Source organism: Tamandua tetradactyla, chromosome 3 (assembly GCF_023851605.1).
Source record: "Tamandua tetradactyla isolate mTamTet1 chromosome 3, mTamTet1.pri, whole genome shotgun sequence".
NCBI classification, from domain to species: Eukaryota; Metazoa; Chordata; class Mammalia; order Pilosa; family Myrmecophagidae; genus Tamandua; species Tamandua tetradactyla.
In genome coordinates, this window is record NC_135329.1 from 175,310,427 (window position 1) to 175,333,829 (window position 23,403).

Consider the following 23,403-nt stretch of genomic DNA (forward strand, 5'->3'; position numbering starts at 1 on the left):
TTTTTTTTTTTTTTTACCATTTTATAATATTCCATAGTATGCATTTATCCATTCATTGGTTGACGGACACCTGAATTGCTTCCATCTTTTGGCAGTTGTGAATAATCCACTATAAACGTGGGTGTGCAAATATTTGTTCGAGTTCCTGCTTTTTCTTTTGGCTGTATACCTAGAAGTGGGATTGTCAGGTCATATGGTAATTCTTTGTATAACTTTCTGAGGAACTGCCGAATTGTCTTCCACAGTGACTGCACTGCTTCATATTCCCAACAACTATGTGTAAGGATGCCTATTTCTTTGCATCCTCACAAAACTTGTTTTTCATTTTTTTTAATTATAGCTATCTTATTAAATGTGAAGTGGTATCTCGTTGTTTTAATTTGCATTTCTCTAATGGTCAGTGATGTCATTGAAAATGTTTTCATATACTGATCGGCCAGTTGAATATTTTCTTTGGAGAAATATCTTTCAAATCCTTGGCCCATTTTTTTTTTAATTGCTGTTTATTTGAAAGAAAGCTTTAAATTTAGGAAAGAAGTAGCAATAACTGCTATACACATCAATTTAAAATTTTTTCACCAAGCCTTAAATAGAACAGTCTCCAATCTTTCTACCAAGAACCTCTTATTTTTTATTTTATTTTATTTTTTATTAATTTTTAAATTTTTAAAAGAAATATAACAACAAACACAAACATTCTTAACATATCATTCCGTTCTACATATGTAATCAGTAATTCACAATATCATCACATAGTTGTGTATTCATCATCATGATCATTTCTTAGAACATTTACATCAATTCAGAAAAAAAATAAAAAGACAGCAGAAAAAAATTCATGCATACCATACCCCTTACCCTCCCTTTCATTGATCACTAGCATTTCATGCATCTATTAAATTTATTTTAACATTTGTTCCCCCTATTATTTATTTTTATTCCATGTGTTTTACTCATCTGTTGGTAAGGCAGATAAAAGGAGCATCAGACACAAGGCCCTCACAATCACACAGTCACATTGTGAAAGCGATATCATTATACAATCATCTTCAAGAAACATGGCTACTGGAACACAGCTCTACATTTTCAGGCAGTTCCCTCCAGCCTCTCCATTACATCTTGACTAACAAGGTGATATCTATTTAATGTGTAAGAATAACCTCCAGGATAAGCTCTCGACTCTGTTTGGAATCTCTCAGCCATTGACACTTTATTTGTGTCTCATTTCGCTCTTCCCCCTTTTGGTCGAGAAGTTTCTCTCAATCCCTTGATGCTGAGTCCCAGCTCATGCTAGGATTTCTGTCCCACGTTGCCAGGAAGGTTCACACCCCTGGGAGTCATGTCTCATGTAGACAGGGGAACGGCGGTGAGTTTGCTTGCTGTGGTGGCTGGAGAGAGGCCACATCTCAGCAACAAAAGAGGTTCTCTTGGGGGTGACTCTTAGGCCTAATTTTAAGTAGGCTTGATCTGTCCTTTGTGGGGTTAAGTTTCATATGAACAAACCCCAAGATTGGGGACACAGCCTTTTGCTTTGGTTGTCTGCGCTACTTGTGAGAATATCAAGAATTCTCCACTTAGGGAAGTTGAATTTTCCCCCTTTCTCACCATTCCACCAAGGGGACTTTGCAAATACTTTTTTTACTCACCGTTCAAATCACTCTGGGATTTGTTGGGACATCACTCTGGACAAACCTACAAAATCTTATGCCCTTCTCAAGGTTCCATATACTCACAGTGTTCAATTAAGCTGTCCACATACATTACTTTAGGAACTGCACTAGTCAAAATACAAATTTTGTACCAAATAAACATTTTTTGCTTTGGTCTCACACATAAGTTACTCTTATTTTGAAAGATCTGTTTAAAACTTACCTAATCAGTTCAAGTTTTAATCAAGAAACCTAAAGCTGCCAATCAGAACTTCTAATCAGAGGTAACCAAGTTAACAACCTTGAAATGATATATAATGAGTAAAAACTTTTAAAAACTTTAACTTATACATTCTAATTGAGGAGATATGTTCAGTTTTTCTAGCAGTTCAGTTTTCAGTCCCCCCCCACCCCCATTCTCACCCTTCCCTGGAGGGGACTTTGCAAATACTTTTCCACTCACTGATCAAATCACTCTGGGATTCATCAGGGCATCACCTGGACAAACCAACAAAATCTCATGTCCTATACAAAGTTTCATGTACTTAAGGTGTTCATTCAGCTATCCACATAAGTTATATTAGGAGATGCACAGTCGAAGTATAGATTTGAACCAAATAAACATTTTTTGCTTTAGTCTCACACATTAGTTGAAATTTTAAAATATTAAGTACCATCTATTTTCAGCACACTGCAGTAATGACATTCTTTTGTTCTTCCTCATGCAAAAACATTTTTTAAATTTGTACATTTAGTCACTATCATTATACATTCTAGGCATTCCTAGATTACACCATCTCAATCTTTATCGTCTATCTTTCTATGTGATTTCATTTATGCCCCAGCCCTCCTCCCACTGTCATTCTCATATGCAGCTTCATTCAGTGTTTTAACATAATTGTATTACAGTTAGGTAATATTGTGCTGTCCATTTCTTAGTTTTTATATTCAGTCCTGTTGCACAATCTGTATCCCTTCAGCTCCAATTACCCAATATCTTACCCTATTTCTGTCTCCTGATGGTCTCTGTTACCAACAAAATATTCCAGGTTTATTCACTAATGTCAGTTCATATCAGTGAGACCATACAGTATTTGTCCTTTTGTTTCTGGCAAATCACACTCAGCATAATGTCCTTAAGGTCCATTCATGTTGTTACATACTTGATAACTTTATTCTGTCTTAAAGCTGCATTATATTCCATCTTATGTAAATGTCACAGTTTGTTTAGCCAGCTGTCTGTTGATGGACATTTTGGCTGATTCCATCTCTTGGTAATTGTTAATTCTGCTGCTATAAACATTGGTGTGTAAATTTCCATTTGTGTCCTTGGCCTCGTGACCTTTGAGTAGAGACAGCATATAGATGGGTCCTGTTTTTTAATCCATTCTGCCAGACTATGTCTTTTGATTGGAGAGTTTAATCCATTAACATTCAGTGTTATTACTGCATGGGTAGTACTTTCTTCTACTATTTTGCCTTCTGGATTTTATATGTCATATCTAATTTTCCTTCTTTTTACCTTTACTCATAGGCTTCCTTTCTACACTCTTCTCCACACCTCTCTCTTCTGTCTTTTCATGTCTGTCTCTAGTGCTCCCTTTAGTATTTCTTGCAGAGCTGGTCTCTTGGTCACAAATTCTCTCAGTGATTTTTTGTCTGAAAATGTTTTAATTTCTCCTTCGTTTTTGAAGGACAATTTTGCTGGGTATAGAATTATTGGTTGGCAGTTTTTCTCTTTTAATAATTTAAATATATCATCCCACTGTCTTCTCATCTCCATCGTTTCTGCTGAGAGATCTGCACATAGTCTTATTGGGCTTCCCTTGTATGTGATGGCTTGCTTTTCTCTTGATGCTTTCAAGATTCTCTCTTTCTCTTTGACCTCTGACATTCTGATTATTAGATGTCTTGGAGTATGTCTATTTGGATCTATTCTCTTTGGGGTACGCTGCACTTCTTGGATCTGTAAGTTTAAGTCTTTCATAAGAGTTGGGAAATTTTCAGTGATAATTTCCTCCATTAGTTTTTCTCCTCCTTTTCCCTTCTCTTCTCCTTCTGGCTCACCCACAACACATATATTCATGCGCTTCATATTGTCTTTCAATTCCCTGAGTCCCTGCTCATATTTTTCCATTTTTCTTCCTATGGTTTCTGTTTCTTGTCGGATTTCAGATGTTCCGTCCTCCAGTTCAGAAATCCTATGTTCTGTCTCTCGAAATCTATCATTGTAGGTTTCCATTGTTTTTTTTATCTCTTCTACTGTGTCTTTCATTCCCGTAAGTTCTGTGATTTGTTTTTTTAGACTTTCAGTTTCTTCTTTTTGTTCTTTCCTTGCCTTCTTTATATCCTCCCTCAATTCATTTATTTGGGTTTTGATGAGGTTTTCCATGTCTGTTCGTACATTTTGAATTAGTTGTTTCAGCTCCTGTATGTCATTTGAATTGTTGGTTTGTTCCTTTGACTGGGCCATTTCTTCAATTTTCCTAGTGTGATTTGTTATTTTTTGCTGGCGTCTAGGCATTTAATTACCTTAATTAAATGCTTTCACTACTTTTCACTAGTGCTTTCACTACTTTTATCTAGGGTTTTCTTGCTGGATGAATTTGTTGTCTATCTGTTCTTTGACATTCCGTTCAGCTTTATCTGGACCTTTACTTAAGTTTTGTTTAACAGAGGAGAATTTTTCAGTTCTTGTTTTCTTGTTTCTTGCCCTGATTGTATGGTGCCATTTCCCCCCCCACCCTTAGGAGGGTCTACGTAGGTATTATAGACCCCAGCTGGATTTTCCTAGTCAAACTGGCCTCCTATCAGGAGGAAAGAGTCACCTGCATTGGTTTTCCCTCAGGGTGAGACCCAGCAGGTTTTGAAAGACTTTCCTGTGAAGTCTCTGGACTCTGTTTTTCTTATCCTGCCCAATATATGGTGCCTTTCTGCCTGCAGGTCCCAACAGCATTAGATGATGCGGTACCTTTAACTTTGGCTGACTCTCCCTGATGGGGGCGTGGTGGAGACAGAGGAGAGGTTGTAGGCTGGTTTTAATGGCTTCAGATTACCAAGCCCTGGGGTCTGAATTCCTTGATGGAGAGATTCCACCTGGGTGGGACTTCACCCCTCTCCTGGGGAATGCACAAGCTCCAGATAAGCCCCCAAAGAACTCACTTCTGCCTATTCCTGGGGCAGTTGCAGCCTGAAAAAGCCTGCCACTGTATCCAAAGGCAGTCAAGCCTTTGTAGATACGCAGCCACAAAAACCTCTGTTTCCTTCTTTTTCTTTTTTCCCCCTTTTTCTGTCAGTCCTGCCCCCTTGGCACCGGGGTAAAAATGAGCAACCTCCACTTTGATCAGTTTCACCTAAGCTGGGGGCCTATTTTTAGTAGTCAGAATTTGTTAATTAGTTCCACAATTGGTGTTTGATTGTGCCCAGTCCCTGCTGCTGGTAAAGTCCTTTCCTTTTCCCTCTGGAAAGCGGCCTGTGGGGGAGGGGCACTGGCCGCCGCAGCTTTCAGAACTCACGGTTCTGGGGGGTGCTCACAGCCGGTCCAGCTGGTCCAGACTGGGGTACGCTGTGTGTCTGGTCACTATCGTGGCTCTGGGAGCTATTCTGTACTGTTTCTGGTTATTTAGTAGTTGTTCTGAAGGATGAACTAAAATGCGCACGTTGTTAAGCCGCCATCTTGACCCGGAACCTGTTCTTTATTTCTTGATATGGTTTCGAGTTACCGTGTCCTTTCATTTCATCCTGAAGGGATCCTTTAGCATTTCTTATGGGGCAGGTCTTCTGGTAATGGACTTTTTCTATTTTTGTTTAACTGTAAATATCTTAATTTATCCTTCACCTTTGAGAGATAATTGTGAGAGATATAGAATTATTGGTTGACATTTTTTTCTTTAAGGGCTTAAAATGTGCCATTCCAGTGTCTTCATGCTTCCATGGTTTCTGATGAGAAATCCTCTATTACTCTTATTTGGGATCCCTTATATATGACAAGTTGCTTTTCTCTTGTGTTTTCCAAATCCTTCCTCTGACTTTGTATTTTGACAACTTCAGTATAGTGTGTCTTGGTATAGATCTCTTAGAGTCTGTCCTGCTTGGAGTTCATTATGTATATTCATTCCTATCTTTCATTAGATTTGGAAAATTTTCAGTCATTATTTCTTCAGATATTTTTTTTGTCCATTTCTCTCTCTCTCTGGCCCTCTGGGATTCCAATGATGTATATGTTGGTATGCTTGATTGTGTGCCACTGGTCCCATGGGCTCTGTTCATTTTCTTCATTATTTTTACTCTCTGCTTCTAACACTCGATAATTTTGGTTGTCTTGTTTTTGCGTTTGCTGATCTTTCTTCTGCCTATTCAAATTTGCTGTTGAATCTAATGAATTTTCATTTCAATTTATATACTTTGAAGCTTCAAAATTTGCTTAATTCCTTTTTATAATTTCTATCTCTTTATTTTGTTCATTTTATTAATTCTTTTAATTCTTTATCTATGAATTTCTTTGGCTCATTGATCACACTTAAGATAGTAGTTTTAGAGTCTTTGATAGTTTCAATGTATGAGCTTCCTTATGGATTTTTTTTTTTTTTGGAAACTTGTGCCTATGAATGGGGCCCTGCTTTCCTGTTTCTTTGTGTGTTTTGTAATTTTTCATTGAGAACTAGCCATTCTGAGTATTATAACTCTGGAAATCTCGTTCTGTTGGTGGTGGGAAATTCTCAGATACTAACTGCTGAGTAATTCACGGACACACCTAGTAGACATCTCCTAGCCCTTGTCTACTCCTCCTTCCTTTTCTGTTGTGTGCAGATGGCTTAGTATGTTTTTGTTCCTCAGCCCCAGGGGATTTGTTAGGTCTAATGAGCAGCCTAACCATACCTTAAACCTGAACTTGGGAAGAAGCAGTTCCAGCTGCTTAACAGGGCAGGATCTCAGCACAAAGGTTGCTTGATGCATGCTTTTTGCTCAGTGGCAGGGCTCCTTTCCGCTTGGGAAGTACAGATTTGTCTCTCCTCTCCACTGTGAAGTGGGTGTGCAAGTTGCCATACATTGGCCTTCCTGGGAGACCAGCCACACGGGATTTCTCCCCTTGCTCTTTTGGACCCTTTGAGCTGTGTAAATAACTAAGTGGTCATTCTCTGAAAGTCCTTGTTGTACCTGAGCCTGTGTTCCCACAATGCACTATAAAGCAACCCTAACTTCTTTGGGATTGTTGTTAGTTTTTTGTTGTTTGTTTTGAGGGCTGGAGCTGTCAGTTTATGACTTTTCCGAACTGATTTTGCTCCCAAACAGGAAATGGAAAGAGACCAGCAAGAGAAAAAAATTGGAATAATGGCTATCCTCAGAGGTGGTCCCTGGCAATCTGAAGTAACTGAGCAAAAGTATTGATCAGTGATCAGATTACTCATCCTCTGATTTTGGAGGACTAGATTCTTATATCCCATTCTGGTACCAGCAAGCTGTAGCAGGAACCTGGACTGCAGTCCCTACTGCTGTCTACTATATGAATGGTTGAGTGGGGAAAGGTGTGAAATAATTTACTGATGTTTACCAGCCTCTCATGCTGGTCTTCCCTGGATGCTGCATAGTGTCCCACTAGATTGCAGAGTTTCAAAATATTTGATTCAGATAATTCCTGCTAGTTCAGTCATTGGAGGGACTGATTCCTCGTGCTTCCTGTTCTGCCATTTTTCCACAATCTTCCTTGATTGAGCTTCCTGATTCTTTATAATTCTCACTTATGTGGCACAGTGCACCTTGTACCTAAGCATTAAAAAAATGTTTGTTAAATTGAATTGAAAATTAAGGCCTCCCAAGAGCGTACCTTATATGTTAGTCAAATAGATATCAGAGCTTTACTGAATGCTTACTTAGCCCCAGAACAATGAGGAAATTCAGTATGAGTTTTAGCTTTATTGCAATAAATATTTTAGTTTGCTCACTCATTTTTGGCTGAAGCTTTTATGATTATATGATCTGGATTAATGTGCCCTAACACTTTATGAGCATTTGCTGGAAGGTTTAGGAGGCAAAAGGGTGAGAAAGAACAAAGGTACACCAGGAAATTTAAAGTAGGGGGTGGGGTATTTCTGCACTCCCGGGCAGAACTCACCAAACCTAAGATGGAGGGAGGTGAGTGCGCATGCGGGCTTTGGCGCAGGCAGATTTTAAGGATGGAGGTCAAGTGACATCCTGAAGGAGCAGTTCATTAGTTCCAGAAGTCAGGCTGGGAGGGGTGACACTCCTCCTCAGCTCTGGTTGCAGTACCCTTCACCGTTCCCCCCGACCTAACATTTGCAACTTGAGTCATGGCTTACATGGGTAGACTAACCAAGAGTTGAGCAATTCTATATATTATTTAAAATTCCATGCATCAGTGTTTCTTGTCCAAATTTTTCTTATGTTGAAGAGCCATCTGGAAAAGAATACTGAAAATAAATTTGGTTTTGTATGTCTATGCTAAATGCCTAGATTGCGAGGATTGTTAGTGGATGTATATGTAAGGGGTTTGTATGTCTATATAGTTATAAACATATGAATATACGGGTCTTTAAAAAATATTTCTTATAAATTTTATCCTTAATAGTTTATCTTACTTCTTAATCTTAGGAAAAACATACTCCGTTTTTCCATATTTTTTTTTTCTAGGGTTATGTACTTCTAGCCCCATACATCCTTCCAGAGCTCCCAGGTGCCCTACAGAGGGATCCTACCGAATAGAATTCGACATCAATCACACTGAAGACCTGCACAAAGTTATGTCTGCAGTAAAAGGAATTGCAGATGTTTCTGTCACTTCTTTTTCTGCTAGGTACAGTATGTTTTGTGTTTATGAATTTATTTATAGGATCTTCCTTAGAAATTCTGAACACTGGTATTTAGGCTTAAAACCAATTGTATTGTTATTCCCCTGTACCCTTTCCCCCATCCTGGGCTGAGCTTACAAAGCAGTGTACATCTCATTTGCACTTGAGTGCTAGTGGAGAACTGTGGAATCATTTTCAAGACAGTAAAAATCATATGTAAGATTTTTGAGCACTTTTCATTGTGGGAGGGACTATATTACATTTTATGCACAGCATTTCTAATCCTCCTAGTAATGTTGAAAAGTAGTACTTTAATCAGTTCCCAACAAATCAGTGATTCCAAGTACTTTAAAGGAAAAATATATTAAGGTATTCCTAATAAGAATAATCATTTAGTTATTTAGGGCAGAGATTCCAACATGTTGCCTCATAGGAAATTTTCTTTTAGGCTAATTTATCCTAATACCTGATGAAGTGTCATAAAAGACAAGCTATACACAGCTGGGACTCAACAATTGTTAAAGAGTAAAGATAAATATGACTTTTTAATAAAATTGAAACTTACAGTTTACACCAAAAAGTGATTTCTTTGATAAATGGTTTTAAGTTTAGATTCCTTATAGTAATATCTTTGCAGATATCCTGGAATATTTTCATTCCATGAAATATAAAGTTTCATTCTGTTTATAAAGGACTCCAGTTATAGATTATGATCCCATCCTGGGCCACACCTGAACTAAAGTAACCTCATCAAAAGGTTCTACTTATAGAACGGGTTCACACGCCAAAGGAATGGATTAAGTTTAAACGCATGTTTTTTGGGTGTATTAGTTTCTTAAATGCTGCCGGAATGTAGTCTATCTGAAATGGAATGACTTTTTAAAAGGGGAAATTTATTAAGTTAGCGGGTTTACGGTTTTAAGGCCATGAAAATGTCCAAATTAAGGCAAGCCTATAAAAAGGTCCAAACTAAAGCATCCATGGAAAGATACCTCAGCTCAAGAAGGCCAGTGATGTTCAGGGTTTCTCTCTCAGCTGGAAAGGCACGTGGCAACATCTGCTAGCTTTCTCTCCAGGCTTCTTCAACAGTTTCCCTGGGTCTCTGTCTGTTCTGTTGGCTTTTTTGGTTCTGGTGGCTCTAAGCTTTTTCCAAAATGGTTCCTTCTTAAAGGCTCCATTAAGCAACCTCACCTTGAATTGGTGGAGATATATTTGCATGGAAACCATCTAATCCAAAGTTACCACCCACAATTGGTGGGTCACATCTCCATGGAAATAGTAAAGAAGATCTCACCAGCAATATTGAATGACGATTAAAGGACATGACTTATTTGGAGTACATAATAGCTTCACATCGGCACACTGGGGTACATATAGCTCCAAACCACCACACCATCCTTGTGGGTACAAAGTGTTTCTCATCATTTTGATTTGTATTTCCCTAAGGACTAATGATATAGAACATTTTTTCAGGCCCTTATTGGCCATTTGAATATCTCTTCTGGAGAAATCTCTTTCAAGTCCTTTGCCCATTTTTATTTTTTGTTGTTGTTGAATTGTAGATCTTTATATCTTGTAGAAATTAAACTCTTATTAAATACATGATTTGCAACTCTTTTCTCTCATTAGGTTTTGCTTTCACTTCCTTCATCAAGTGCTTGACGCACATAATTTTTAATTTTGAAGAAGTCCAATTTATCATTTTTTTCTTTTGTTGCTCACACTATTGATGTCATATCTGAGCATCCATTGTCAAATCCAAGGTCCTGAAAATTTACCCCTGTATTTTCTTCTAAGAGTTTTATGGTTTTGCTTTTTATATTTAGGTCCAGATTGGATTCTATTATTTTTATGTAGTGTATGATTAAATGCAAAACTTTTTTGATGCCAGTATTTTTTGAGACACTCTAAAGTATTGCTTGTCAGAGGGTGATTCAGGGACCCTCTGCACCATTATTAATGGGGTGCTTGTCAAAAATGTGAAATTTTGGTTTCATCCCAGATCCTTGTAATTAGAATTCAGTAATGTTTGAGAATTAACTTTTTTAGGCGTTAAAATAAATTCAGTTTGCCCTAGTCTATTTGAAGATTTTCTATTTTACTATATGTATGTAAGGGTTCAGCATCTGTTATTTTAAGATGCTACTAGATTTCTGATGCACAGGCAATAAGAACAGTTCTAGAACAGTGGTTTCAAAGTGAGGTTCCTAGATGAAAAACATCAGAATCACTTGGGAACTTGTTGGGAAGGGAAATTATTGGGCCTCTACCCAAACTGAATGAATTAGAAACTGGGGAGGGTGCCCAGAATTTTAAATGTTTTAAAAGTCATTTAGATGATCCTGATGATATGGCAATGGAAAGAACCACTATTCTAGAAAATAGATTGGTTCAGGATTAAATGGGTTTTGCTGATTAAATCTTTTGAGTTTCATTTTGCTTATAAAGGACTACAGTAATAGATTATGAACTATCCTTGGCCACACCTTAACTAAAGTAGTTCCATATAAATCTAATCTCCTATTATACTGGGTTTGTAAACTGTATTATTTAATACACGTTTTTGTTTATATTTGTCATAAACCAAATATAAACCAAGGAGTGACTCTCCCCTTTTCTCCCCATACCTTTCCCGACTGCAGGACTGATGACGAAGAGCAGACACGGATCAGTCTGAATTGTACTGAGAAAGCTTTGCTGCAGGTGGTTGCTTTTCTTTCCCAAAACAAAAATCTTTATCAGAAGACTGAAATTCTGTCACTGGAGAAGGTAATAAATATATATCTGATCTTATATTCTGTATATTTTTCTTCAGTAAATTGTAAATTTATTCCTATTAGATCAATAAGACATTGACTATTACCTAAAGAAGCGTAAAGATGTAACAAGGGTATAGTTTACCCTGGGAATTATATTTAGAGAGGGAGACATTCCAGGAATAGGAAAATGCTACTTCTTCAGAGTTACGGATTCAATCTTCTTGTTCTTTTCCTTCTGCTTGGACCATTTCGTTTGCTCCTTTAACTTGATAGCTATATCTATGACGATTTCTCTATCTTTACTTTTTGGTTTAGAATGCTTTCTTAAGGTAAACCAACCAACCAACCTACATTTCCAACTATTTTCTGGATATTTTCCACTTAAGGATCTCTTACAGGTATCTCAAATCTAATATATACAAAAATTGACCTTATTTTTAAGCTTCACTCCCCTCTTTCCCTTTAAATCATTTCCTTTTTTTTTTTTATGGCATTATCATTACCTTATTTTTCATGTTTCCACAGCTTCTGTTCCCTTGCCCCCTGTAAATCCAGCCCTACTGACTCTATCCCAAATCTAGAAAGTGTTTCTCCTATTACCTCTGCCACAGCATTAATTGAAACGCTCATCTTCCTTCACTTGGATATTAATAGTCTCCTAAGTGGGCACCTCTTGAAGACAGACCAGACTTTTCAGCATAGCCTGTGAGCCGTAGCCCTTGTCTGCAGTTTTGTGTACTTCTCATAACATGTTCTTCATGCCAGACATATTGTTTGCTCTTGGATCTGCCCCCACAGTGTACTCTTGCACACCCCTAATACATATTCTTTCTGTCTAGGATGCCTTTCTCCATCTCACTCTGCCGCTACCCTATCACTCTACATTTCACCTGCCACCTTTTTGAACTCTTTTCTGGTCTTGCTTCAAGACCCAAGTCCTTGTGAAACCTCCTTTCATCGCAGTTCCTCTAAGCACTCCCCACCCCCCACCAAATCCCAGCTTACTTGGTTTATCATTACTTTGTGCTTCCATATCAGTTGTATCCATCTTGCATTAAAGCATTTTTATTGTGATTATTTATTTAGATATCTGTGTTCCTAGGAGGCCTTGAGCAACCAGAAGTCAGAGAATGTTTTGCATCCTCGTACTTGAGCCTGGAGCTTGTAACAGTGTGCAGCATGATTTCAGTATTTGCTGTTTGTTCTGTAACAGTGTTTGTAATTTTTGTTTCCTCTTCAGCCTCTGCTTCTATATACTGGAATGGGACGGTTATGTATACTGGATGACTCTGTCTCCTTGGCAACTGTGATTGAGCAAATAAAGAGACACCTGAAACTATCTCATGTTCGCCTAGCTCTTGGGGTAGGGAGGACCCTAGGTAAATACATTCCCTTTATATTGCCAATATAACCACTGATAACACTGGGCAGAGGTTGAAACTCTTGGTTGTGTTAATGTAAATAATAGAAAATGTGTCAACAGCTTATGGGACATTATTTACTTTGGTGATCAGGATAGGCTAGGTTATACTATAGTGTGTATATCTCAGTGGATTAAACAAGATTTATTTTTCAGTCACATTACCTGTTCATCTGCTCATTGTAAACGAGTTACTGTTGTAGAGAAAGAGTTCTGGAGTGTCTAAAACAAAACTCCAGCCTGGAACTGATGCATGCTACTTCTGCTAACTCATTGTCCAGAATTAGTCACATTCCCCAACACAACCCAGGGAGGGTATGAAGTACAGTCCTACCATGTGCCAGGAAGAGAACTGGAAATCATGATTACTACAATTTCAACATAAATCTTGCATTTTATGCTGGCAGTATTTTATAGGGAGGTACTACAAAATGATGTGGTTCATTGCAGTTTCTGACTTTTAGCCACTGTCTTTTCTTTTGGCCTTTACTAGTACTATTGGGAACAAAAAGAATGAAGAGAAACTGGTTAAACACCTGCATTGAGCCTCAAACTGTACTGTGTGTCCTAAGTATATTATCTCCCACTGCAAAAAGAGTGGAACGTAGAGGTTCCAAGAGTAGAGTGCAGGTAGTAAAACGACCTGGGTTCAAATTTGTCCTATTTGCTGCATGACTTTGGAACAGTTATTTAACTCCTCTGTGTCTCAGTACCTCATTTGTAAAACTGCACCAATAAGAAAACCTAACTCATGGGTAAAAGTATACTCCATGTGACATTCTTAGAAGTGACTGGTGTTCCTTTAAGTTCAGTAAATTCTTGCTTGCTGTTAGCTATCTGGTAGTTATTATTACTCCCATTTTATAGATGAAAAAATTGAGGTTCAGAAAGCACAAGTATTATACGGAAGTCCATAGCTGGATCAAACAACTCATGGAAGTTAGTTTCCAAACAAAATGATCTCACAGTGGAATGTGACTTCTGATCCAACTCAAAGTTGGATCCTTTTTTAAAATAGTGATCACATATTATTTATTTACTTAAAAAAAAATCACAAACTCATATGACATGAATCCACAGTCTGTATGATGCCATTGTGGGAAGTTATGAAACAAATCATTGAAGTCACTTCTGTGCTCTAAAACAATCACCGGATCGTATTTACCATCACATCTCAAAAACCACCAGCCTGGCTTAATAACTCCAGCCTCCTCTTCTGGCTTGAGGTCCCACTGCTTCCCAAACGCTGTTATGGAGTCTGTATGCTTGTTTACTCATTGCTTCGCCTTTGCCTTTGCTATTATTTCTGTCCCTAAAATGACATCCTACTGCTTCCCTTTGTCTATCCAAAATCATACATATTTTTTTAAAAATATTTTTATTGATAAATCTTCACGCATATACATTCCATACATGGCATACAGTGGCTCACAATATCATCACATAGTTGTGTATTCATCACCAAGATCATATTTTAGACTACTTCCATCACTCCAGAAAAAGAAATAAAAAGGGAAAAACTCATACATACTATACCCCTTACCTCTCCTTCTCGGTGACCACTATTATTTCCATCTACCCAATTTTACCTTTTGTCCCCTCTATTGTTTATTTATTCTTTATCCAAATTTTTTTACTCCTCTGTCTATACCCTGGATAAGTAAGCATCACACATAAGGTTTTCACAATCACACAGTCACATTGTAAAAGCTATTTTTTCTGCAAATTATCGTCAAGAATCAAGGCTACTGGAGCACAGCTCAACAGTGTCAGGTACTTCCCTCCAACCACTCTAATACACCATAAACTAAAAAGGATATCTATATAATGCATAAGAATAACCTCCAGGATAAATTCCCAACTCTGAAATTTCTCAGCCACTGAAACTTTATTTTGTTTCATTTCTCTCTTCCCCTTTTTTGTCAAGAAGGCTTTCTCAGTCACTTTATGCCAGGTCCTGGCTCATCCCGGGAGTTCTGGCCCATGTTGCCAAGGAGATTTACACCCCTGGAGTCATGTCCCATGTAAGGGGTAGGGCAGTGATTTCACCTGCTGAGTTGGCTTAGAGAGAGAGGCCAGGTATGACAACAAAGAGGTGCTCTGTGGGTGAATTTTAGGCCTAATATTAAGTAGGCTTAGCCTATGTTTTGCAGGAATAAGTTTTATAGGGCTGAACCCCAAAATCGAGGGCTTGTCCTTTTGATTTGGTTGTCTCCACTGCTTGGGAGAATATCAGAAATTCTCCAAGTGGGAAAGTTGAATACTTCCTTCTTTCTCTGCATTCCCCCAAGGGGAATTTGCAAATACTTCTTTATTCACTGCCCACATCACTCTGGGACTTATCGGGGCAAATTCCATGTACTTATGGTGTTCAACTAAACTGACCATACACGTAAACTTAGGAAATGTACTACCCAAAATATAAGTTTTGCACCAAATAAATATCTCTCCCTTTCGTCTCACACCAAAAGAAAGTTGAAGTTTTTAAATATGGACCATATCATCCTTTACCCAGTCTTCTGATTTACCTTAGTCTATCCAGATCAGCTCCATTCATATCTATACTTGATGTCTGCTCACTTTTTCAACTTTTTAAACAGTTCCTGTATGGGACACTCACTTTCATAACTTCAGAACTCTAACTCTTGAGTCTCAGGTGCCACATAAATACCCAAAGTTTCTGTGAACAACCACGTTCTAAACAATCAGCTCAGTATCTCAGAATTTAGAAATAACAGTTATACTTCCCAAATGTATGTGACTGCTGTAAGAGCTTACAATCTAGGACCCTTTCGAATAGGCCCCAACCTGATAACCAATGTTCTTGACTTCAGTTCACTGAGTTTTTATATTAGAGTTAGTCCAAATGATTTTGAAGCATAATAATATTTGTCTTCTTGTTCCTGACATTTCACTCAACATAAGGTTCTCACACATAGTTGCATGCTTCATAACCTCATTCCTTCTTGCTGCAGCTCAGTAGTCCATTGTCTGTGTACACCATAGTTCCCCCTTCCATTCCTTAGTTGTTGTACCCTTAGGCCACCTCCATTCATTGTGGATCATGAACACTGCCACCATAAACACCAGTGTCTAAATGTCCATTCGCGTCCCCACACTCAGTTTCTCCAGATATATACTGAGCAACAGGTTTCAGAATTATAAAAAGCCCTTTTTTTTGAATGTTGCCAAACTGGAGTAAGCACTAATAAAATGTCCGTTCTAGAAATCTAAGTGTTAAATATTTAAGGATTTTGGCTTGAATGTTTTTGTTATTTCCCTTTTTAGGGGGTCCTCTTTGAGGATAAATCCTATCTTAAAAAGTATTTACTGAATCCTAATTAGCCCACTTAGTGCCTCCGCTTCCAAACGTATGAATAGAGATAGTACCTCCGCTTCCAAACGTATGAATAGAGATAGTACCTGCCTTGCTCTGACTATTGTCTGGAGACCCAGCTGAGGTTACTTTAGTTAGCAGCACTGAAATAAAGCCTAGAGCTGTACCATTAATATCACTTAGTGGTTGCCTTGCGGGGGTAATTGCAGCCAGGGCCGGGAGAATCACAAACCCTGCACTGGATTAGTGATCAAATCATAATATATGATTAGTAAGCAAAATTCATATACTGGTAATAAAACCAGGAGTGAAATTTGTATTATATTTAGGATTCTCAGTACAAGTTATAATACTAAAATGAAAAGGAATCATAACCTATTGGTCTCTTGTTTCCTGTATTTTGAAGAATCTCAAATCAAAGTTGTAGCCCTGTGTGCTGGTTCTGGGAGCAGCGTTCTGCAGGGTGTTGAGGCCGACCTTTATCTCACAGGTAAGATAGCCTTTGTATCTTTCTTTCTAACTTTTTTTATTGCATAGTATAACATATATACAAAGCAAAGGGAAAGAAAGCAATATATTTTATTTTATTTTATTTTTATTTTTTAAAACTTTTATTAAAAAAATTAAAACATTAAGATATCATTCCATTCTACATATACAATCAGTAATTCTTAATATCATCATATAGTTGCATATTCATCATTTCTGAGAACATTTGCATCAATTTAGAAAAAGAAATAAAAAGACAATAGAAAAAGAAATAAAATGATAATAGAGAAAAAAGATCATACATACCATACCCCTTACCCCTCACTTTCATTTACCACTAGCATTTCAAACTAAATTTAACATTTGTTCCCCCTATTATTTATTTTTATTCCGTATGTTCTACTCTTCTGTTGATATAGTAGCTAAAAGGAGCATCAGACACAAGGTTTTCACATTCACAGAGGCTCATTGTGAAAGCTATGTCATTGTTCAATCATCATCAAGAAACATGGCTACTGGAACACAGCTCTACATTTTCAGGCAGTTCCCTCCAGCCTCTCCACTACATCTTGAACAACAGGGTGATATCTACTTAACGCATAAGAATAACCTCCAGGATAAACTCTCGACTCTGTTTGGAATCTCTCAGCCATTGACACTTTGTCTCATTTCACTCTTCCCCCTTTGGTCGAGAAGGTTCTCTTAATCCCTTGGTGTTAATTCTTAGCTCATTCTAGGGTTTTTCTCAGTCCCTTGATGCTGAGTCTCAGCTCATTCCAGGATCTCTGTCCTACGTTGCCAGGAAGGTCCACACCCCTGGGAGTCATGTCCCGTGCAGAGAGGGGGAGGGTGGTGAGACTGCTCGTCGTGTTGGCTGGAGAGAGAGGCCACATCTGAGCAACAAAAGAGGCTCTCTTGGGGGTGACTCTTAGGCCTAAATTTTAAGTAGACTTGACCTATCCTTTGTGGGGTTAAGTTTCATATGAACAAACCCCAAGACTGGGGGCTCAGCCTATGAAAGCAATAGTTTTTAAACCATTGTTCAACAGATGGTTACAGGACAGATCCCAGAGTTTGTCATGCACTAACATATGATCCTCTCATATTTTTCCCTCTAGCTACTCCAGAATATAGGAGGCTAGAGGGCTTAAATATTTTTTTTATCATCTCAATCGACTTTTTTCCTTCTTTTTTTTTGTGAAAAATAATGTATATACAAAAGCTATAAATTTCAAAGCACAGCACCACAATTAGTTGTAGAACATATTTCAGACTTTGACATTACAAATTCAGTTTTAGGTTTTTACTTCTAGCTGCTCTAAAATACTGGAGACTAAAAGAGATATCAGTTTAATGATTCAGCATTCATATTCATTTGTTAAACCCTATCTTCTCTGTATAACTCCACCATCACCTTTGATCTTTACATACCTCTCTTTAGGCGTTTTTGGGCTATGGCAATTCTAAATTTTTGATATTGGAAGGGTCTGTCACTAATATGAGGTAGGAAGATGAAACTGTTTAATGTTCTGGAGTGTCTGGGCTTGATTTCAGGACTTATCTGGACCAAGGACCCATCTGGAGGTTGTAGGTTTCTGGAAAGTTATTCTAGTGCTTGGAACCCTTGTGGAATCTTATCTGTTGCCCTAGAGTGTTCTTTAGGATTGGCTGGAATGGTCCTGTTTGGGGGTTGGCAGGTTATGATAGGTAGCAAGGTCTACCTGAAGCTTGTGTAAGAGCAACCTCCAGAGTAGCCTGTCAAATCTATTTGAACTCTCTCTGCCACTGATACTTTATTAATTACACTTCTTTTCCCTCTCTTGGTCAGGATGGAATTGTTGATCCCATGGTGCCAGGTCTGGAGTCATCCCTGGGAGTAATTTCCCATGTCACCAGGGAGACTTTCACCCCTGGATATCATGTCCCATGTAGGGGGAGGGCAATGATTTCATTTGCAGAGTTGGGCTTAGAGAGACTGAGGCCACATCTGAGCGACAACAGAGGTCCTCCAGAAGTAACTCTTAGGCATGCTTGTAGATAGTCTAAGCTTCTCTGCTACCTACATAAGCTTCACAAGAGTAAGCCTCATGATCAAGGGCATGGCCTATTGATTTGGGGGTCCCTAAAGTTTGACATGGTGTGAGGGAATTCCCTGATAGTAAAGTTTAATAGTTCCATATTCTTCCTCCCCTCCCTCAGAGAACTTTGCCAGTATTTTTTTATTATCTGCTTAATATACTCTGGGATGTTTCCAGGCATTACAATAATCTATACAGGATTAAAGGACCTCTTTCTTATTCTGTGCTCCCTGTGATTCAGTTGTTCAAATGAGCTATACAGATAGGTTGAATTAGATTATACAGTACAGAAAATTTCAGTTCCAGATCAAATAAACTTTCTTCCCTAGGTCTCACAGAGTAGGTGTGGTTCTAAAATATAGACACTGTCTTCCTTACCCTATATTCTGAATTACTTTAACCCCAACCTGTTTGGCTTCATTCTTATCTCTAAATATTGGGTTATATATATAAAACAACCTCTCAAAATCCAGAAATATTAATTATCACTCTAGACTTAATGTGTCTGCTCAAAGCTTACAGTCTAGGCCCCTGTTTTCTTATAAGCATTTTCTAAAGGTGACTAGACCATTGTTGTTTTGTTTCTGGCTTATATTGTCTCACCAAATATCCCACATATTTATTCACATAGTTGCATGCCTCATGACTTTGTTCCTTTTTGTAGCAGTACAAGCTTCATTCACAAGTATACACCATTGTTTGCCAACCTACTTCTCTGTCAGTGCATCATGTAGCAGGTCCAAAGTCCACAGTCCATCAACATTCTCAATTTTAGAGATTTTCATTGTTCCCAAGAGAAAGAAAACCAATAAACACACCCTCACCGAATAGGAAATCTAAACCTCCTCTTAACCTTGTCCCTCACCCCATTATTTACCACTGCTGTTGCTGTGGTAGTGCTGATGGTTTCCTTTTGAACATAGCTCATAGCACGAAATAGCAGTTTTCCCCCTGTATCCTGTACTTAAACACTCTTTATAAAAGAATCATATCTTTGAAGTAATTCTTATGAGAACTAATTCATATTTCTAGTTTGAATCAGTGGGACGTGTGGATCTATACAACCCCTTTCAATCTTGTTCATCTTCAATATGGTAGAGAATCACCTTTGCGCCTGTCTATTCCCTTACATTGGCATTCAGCCTCATTAGGTAATGGTTCACCCATCTCTAGTTTCTGTATATCTCTCAGTCCCCTATATTCTACATTATAAGCCTCTGATTATACCTTTATGCTGGTCATAAAAGTGGAATCATACAGTGTGTTCCTTTAGTGCCTGGCTAATTTTGCTCAGCATTATGTCCTCAAGGCTCATCCATCTTGTCATGTGCTTCAGGATGTTATTTTGTCTTACTGCTGCATAATATTCTGTCGTATGTATATACCACCTTTTGTAAATCCCCTTGTCTGTTGATGGGCATTTGGTTTGTTTCCATCTTTTGGCGATTATGAATAATGCTGTTATGAACATTGGTGTGCCAATGTTTGTGTCGTTGCTTTCAGCTCTTCTGGGTATATACCAAGTAGTGCTATTGCTGGGTCACAGGGCAACTCAATACTTAGTTTCCTAAGGAACCACCAAATAGTCTTCCGTATTGGCTGTACCATTATACACTCCTACCAGCAGTGCATAAGTGGACCAGTTTCTCCACATCCTCGCCAACATTTATAGTTTCCTGTTTGATAGCAGCCATTTATATAGGTGTGAGGCGGTATTTCACTGTAGTCTTTTTTTTTTTACTTAAAAAAATATTTTTAATTGACAAAGCAACATACAAATGCAAACATTCTTAACATATCAACATTTCATACTTGGTGTACATTCAGTAGTTGGCTCATATTATCATCCCATAATTGTGTATTCATCACCATGATCATTTTTTTGAACATTTGCATCACTCTAGAAAAACAACTCATTGTAGTCTTGATCTGCATTTCCCTTATAGCCAGTGAAAATGAGCATCTCTTCGTGTGCTTTTGAGCCATCTGTATTTGCTCTTCAGAAAAATGCTTATTCATATCTTTACCCCGTTTTATATTTGGGTTGTTTGTTCTTTTGTTGTTGAGTTGAATGATTTTTTTGTATGTACGGGAAATCAGACCTTTGTTCGATATGTGATTTCCAAATATTTTCTCCTATTGAGTTGGATTCCTTTTCACCTTTTTTGACAAAGTCTTTTGAGGTATAGAAACATTTGATTTTGAGGAGTTCCCATTTATCTATTTTTTCTTTTGTTGCTTGTGCTTTGGGTATAAAGTTTAGGAAGCTACTTCCTGTTGGTCTTGAAGATGTTACCCTACATTTCCTTCTAGAAGCTTTGTGGTTCTAGTTCTTATATTTAGGTGTTTGATCCACTTTGAATTAATTTTTGTGTAGGGTATAAGGTGGGGGTCCTCTTTCATTCTCTTGGCTTTGGATATCCAGTTCTTCCATGCCCAATTATTGAAAAGACTATTTTGTCCAGTTCAGATTTGGGGGCCTTGTCAAAGATCAGTTGACCATTCAGTGGGCTATTTCTGTACTCTGGATTTGATTACATTTATCAGTGCTTCTATCTTTGTGCCAGTACCATGCTGTTTTGACCACTGTGGCTTTATAATAGGTTTTAAAGTCAGGGAGTGTTAATCCTCCCACTTTGTTCTTTTTTTTAGGATGCTTTTAGCTATTCAAGGTCTCTTTCCCTTCTAGATGAATGTGGTATTTAGCTTTCCAAATCTTCAAAGTAGGTTGTTGGAATTTTGATTGGTACTGTGTTGAATCTGTAGATTAATTTGGGGAAAATTGATATCTTAACTATATTTAGCCTTCTTATACATGAGCAGGGAATATCTTTCCACCTATTTAGTTCTCCTTTGATTTCTTTTAGCAGTGTTATGTAGTTTTCTGTGTACAAGTCCTTTATGTCCCTAGTTAAGTTCATTCCTAAGTATTTGATTCTTTTAGTTGCTATTTTGAATGAAATTTTTTCCTTGATTGACTCCTCAGCTAGGTCAGTGCTTGTATATGGAAATGTTATTGATTTTTGCGCATTAATTTTATATCCCTGTTTTATATTACTTCTTCCTTTCCAATTTGGATGCCTTTTATTTCTTTGTCCTGCCTGATTGCTCTAGCTAGAACTTCTGCCACAATGTTGAATAATAATGGTGACAGTGGGCATCCTTGTCTTGTACCTAATGTTAGGAGGAAAGCTTCCAGTCTCTCTCTCCATTGACTACAATGCTAGCTATCAGTTTTTCATATATTCGTTTTATTATATTGAGGTAGTTACCTTTGATTCCTATCTTTTGGAGTGTTTTTATCAGAAAAAGGATGCTGAATTTTGTCAAATGCTTTTTCAGCATCAATCGAGATGATCATGTGATTTTTTTCCTCTTTCGATTTGTTAATGTGCTGTGTTACATTAATTGATTTTCTTGTGTTGAACCATCCTTGCATTCCTGGTATAAACCCCACTTGGTCATGGTGTATAATTTTTTTAATATGCTGTTGGGCTTTTTAATGTGCTGCTGGTGTATCTTTCTGTTACTTTTTTTTTCTAGTGTATCTCCACCTTGGTTTATTTTTTAACAAATCCCAAAATAGCAGATTTTAGGATAGCAGTGTACATGGGATCTAATAAATGTTGTCAAACCTGAATTTAACAAGAATCACACCAGAATTGGAGGATATACAGATTTGTACAGGGAAGAAAACATTTAACTATTATTAGATTGTCTGTAAAACTGATGTTTAATACATTTTTTAAAGATTTTTATTGATACAACAATGTACAAGCACATACATTCTTTTTTTATTAATTAAAAAAAGAATTAACAAAACAATTAGAAATCATTCCATTCTACATGTACAATCAGTAATTCTTAATAACATCACATAGTTGCATATTCATCATTTCTTGGTACAGTTGCATCGATTTAGAAAAAGAAATAAAAAGACAACAGAATAAGAATTAAAACAATAATAGAAAAAAAAAAAACAAAAAACCTATACCTCACATGCAGCTTCATTCAGTGTTTTAACATAATTGCATTACAATTGGGTAGTATTGTGCTGTCCATTTCTGAGTTTTTATATCCAGTCCCGTTGTACAGTCTGTATCCCTTCAGCTCCAATTACCCCTTCTCTCTTTTTTTTTCTTTAATTAATGGAAAAAAAGAAATTAACCCAACATTTAGAAATCATACCATTCTACATATGCAATCAGTAATTCTTAACATCCTCACATAGATGCATGATCATCATTTCTTAGTACATTTGCATCAGTTTAGAAGAACTAGCAACATAACCGAAAAAGGTATAGAATGTTAATACAGAGAAAAAAATAAAAGTAATAATAGTAAAATCAAAACAAAACAAAACAAAAACCTATAGCTCAGATGCAGCTTCATTCAGTGTTTTAACATGATTACTTTACAATTAGGTATTATTGTGCTGTCCATTTTTGAGTTTTTGTATCTACTCCTGTTACACCGTCTGTATCCCTTCAACTCCAATTGCCCATTATCTTACCCTGTTTCTACCTCCTGCTGGACTCTGTTACCAATGACATATTCCAAATTTATTCTCGAATGTCTGTTCACATCAGTGGGACCATACAGTATTTGTCCTTTAGTTTTTGGCTAGACTCACTCAGCATAATGTTCTCTAGGTCCATCCATGTCATTACATGCTTCATAAGTTTATCCTGTCTTAAAGCTGCATAATATTCCATCGTATGTATGTACCACAGTTTGTTTAGCCACTCTTCTGTTGATGGAGATTTCGGCTGTTTCCATCTCTTTGCAATTGTAAATAACGCTGCTATAAACATTGGTGTGCAAATGTCCGTTTGTGTCTTTGCCCTTAAGTCCTTTGAGTAGAT

At 37.5% G+C, this 23,403-nt stretch overlaps 1 protein-coding gene across 3 annotated transcripts in view; it reads left to right on the forward strand.

Annotated features, from left to right (window-relative positions):
• The window catches only part of NIF3L1 (NGG1 interacting factor 3 like 1), a 43,800-nt gene that overhangs the window by 2,559 nt on the left and 17,838 nt on the right, over positions 1–23,403 (forward strand). For all 3 annotated transcript variants that reach the window (XM_077154645.1, XM_077154647.1, XM_077154646.1), the window contains 4 exons: positions 8,298–8,460; positions 11,098–11,224; positions 12,455–12,593; positions 16,378–16,461. In XM_077154645.1, coding sequence (XP_077010760.1) covers positions 8,298–8,460; positions 11,098–11,224; positions 12,455–12,593; positions 16,378–16,461 — 513 coding nt within the window. The remainder of the gene's footprint in view (positions 1–8,297; positions 8,461–11,097; positions 11,225–12,454; positions 12,594–16,377; positions 16,462–23,403) is intronic.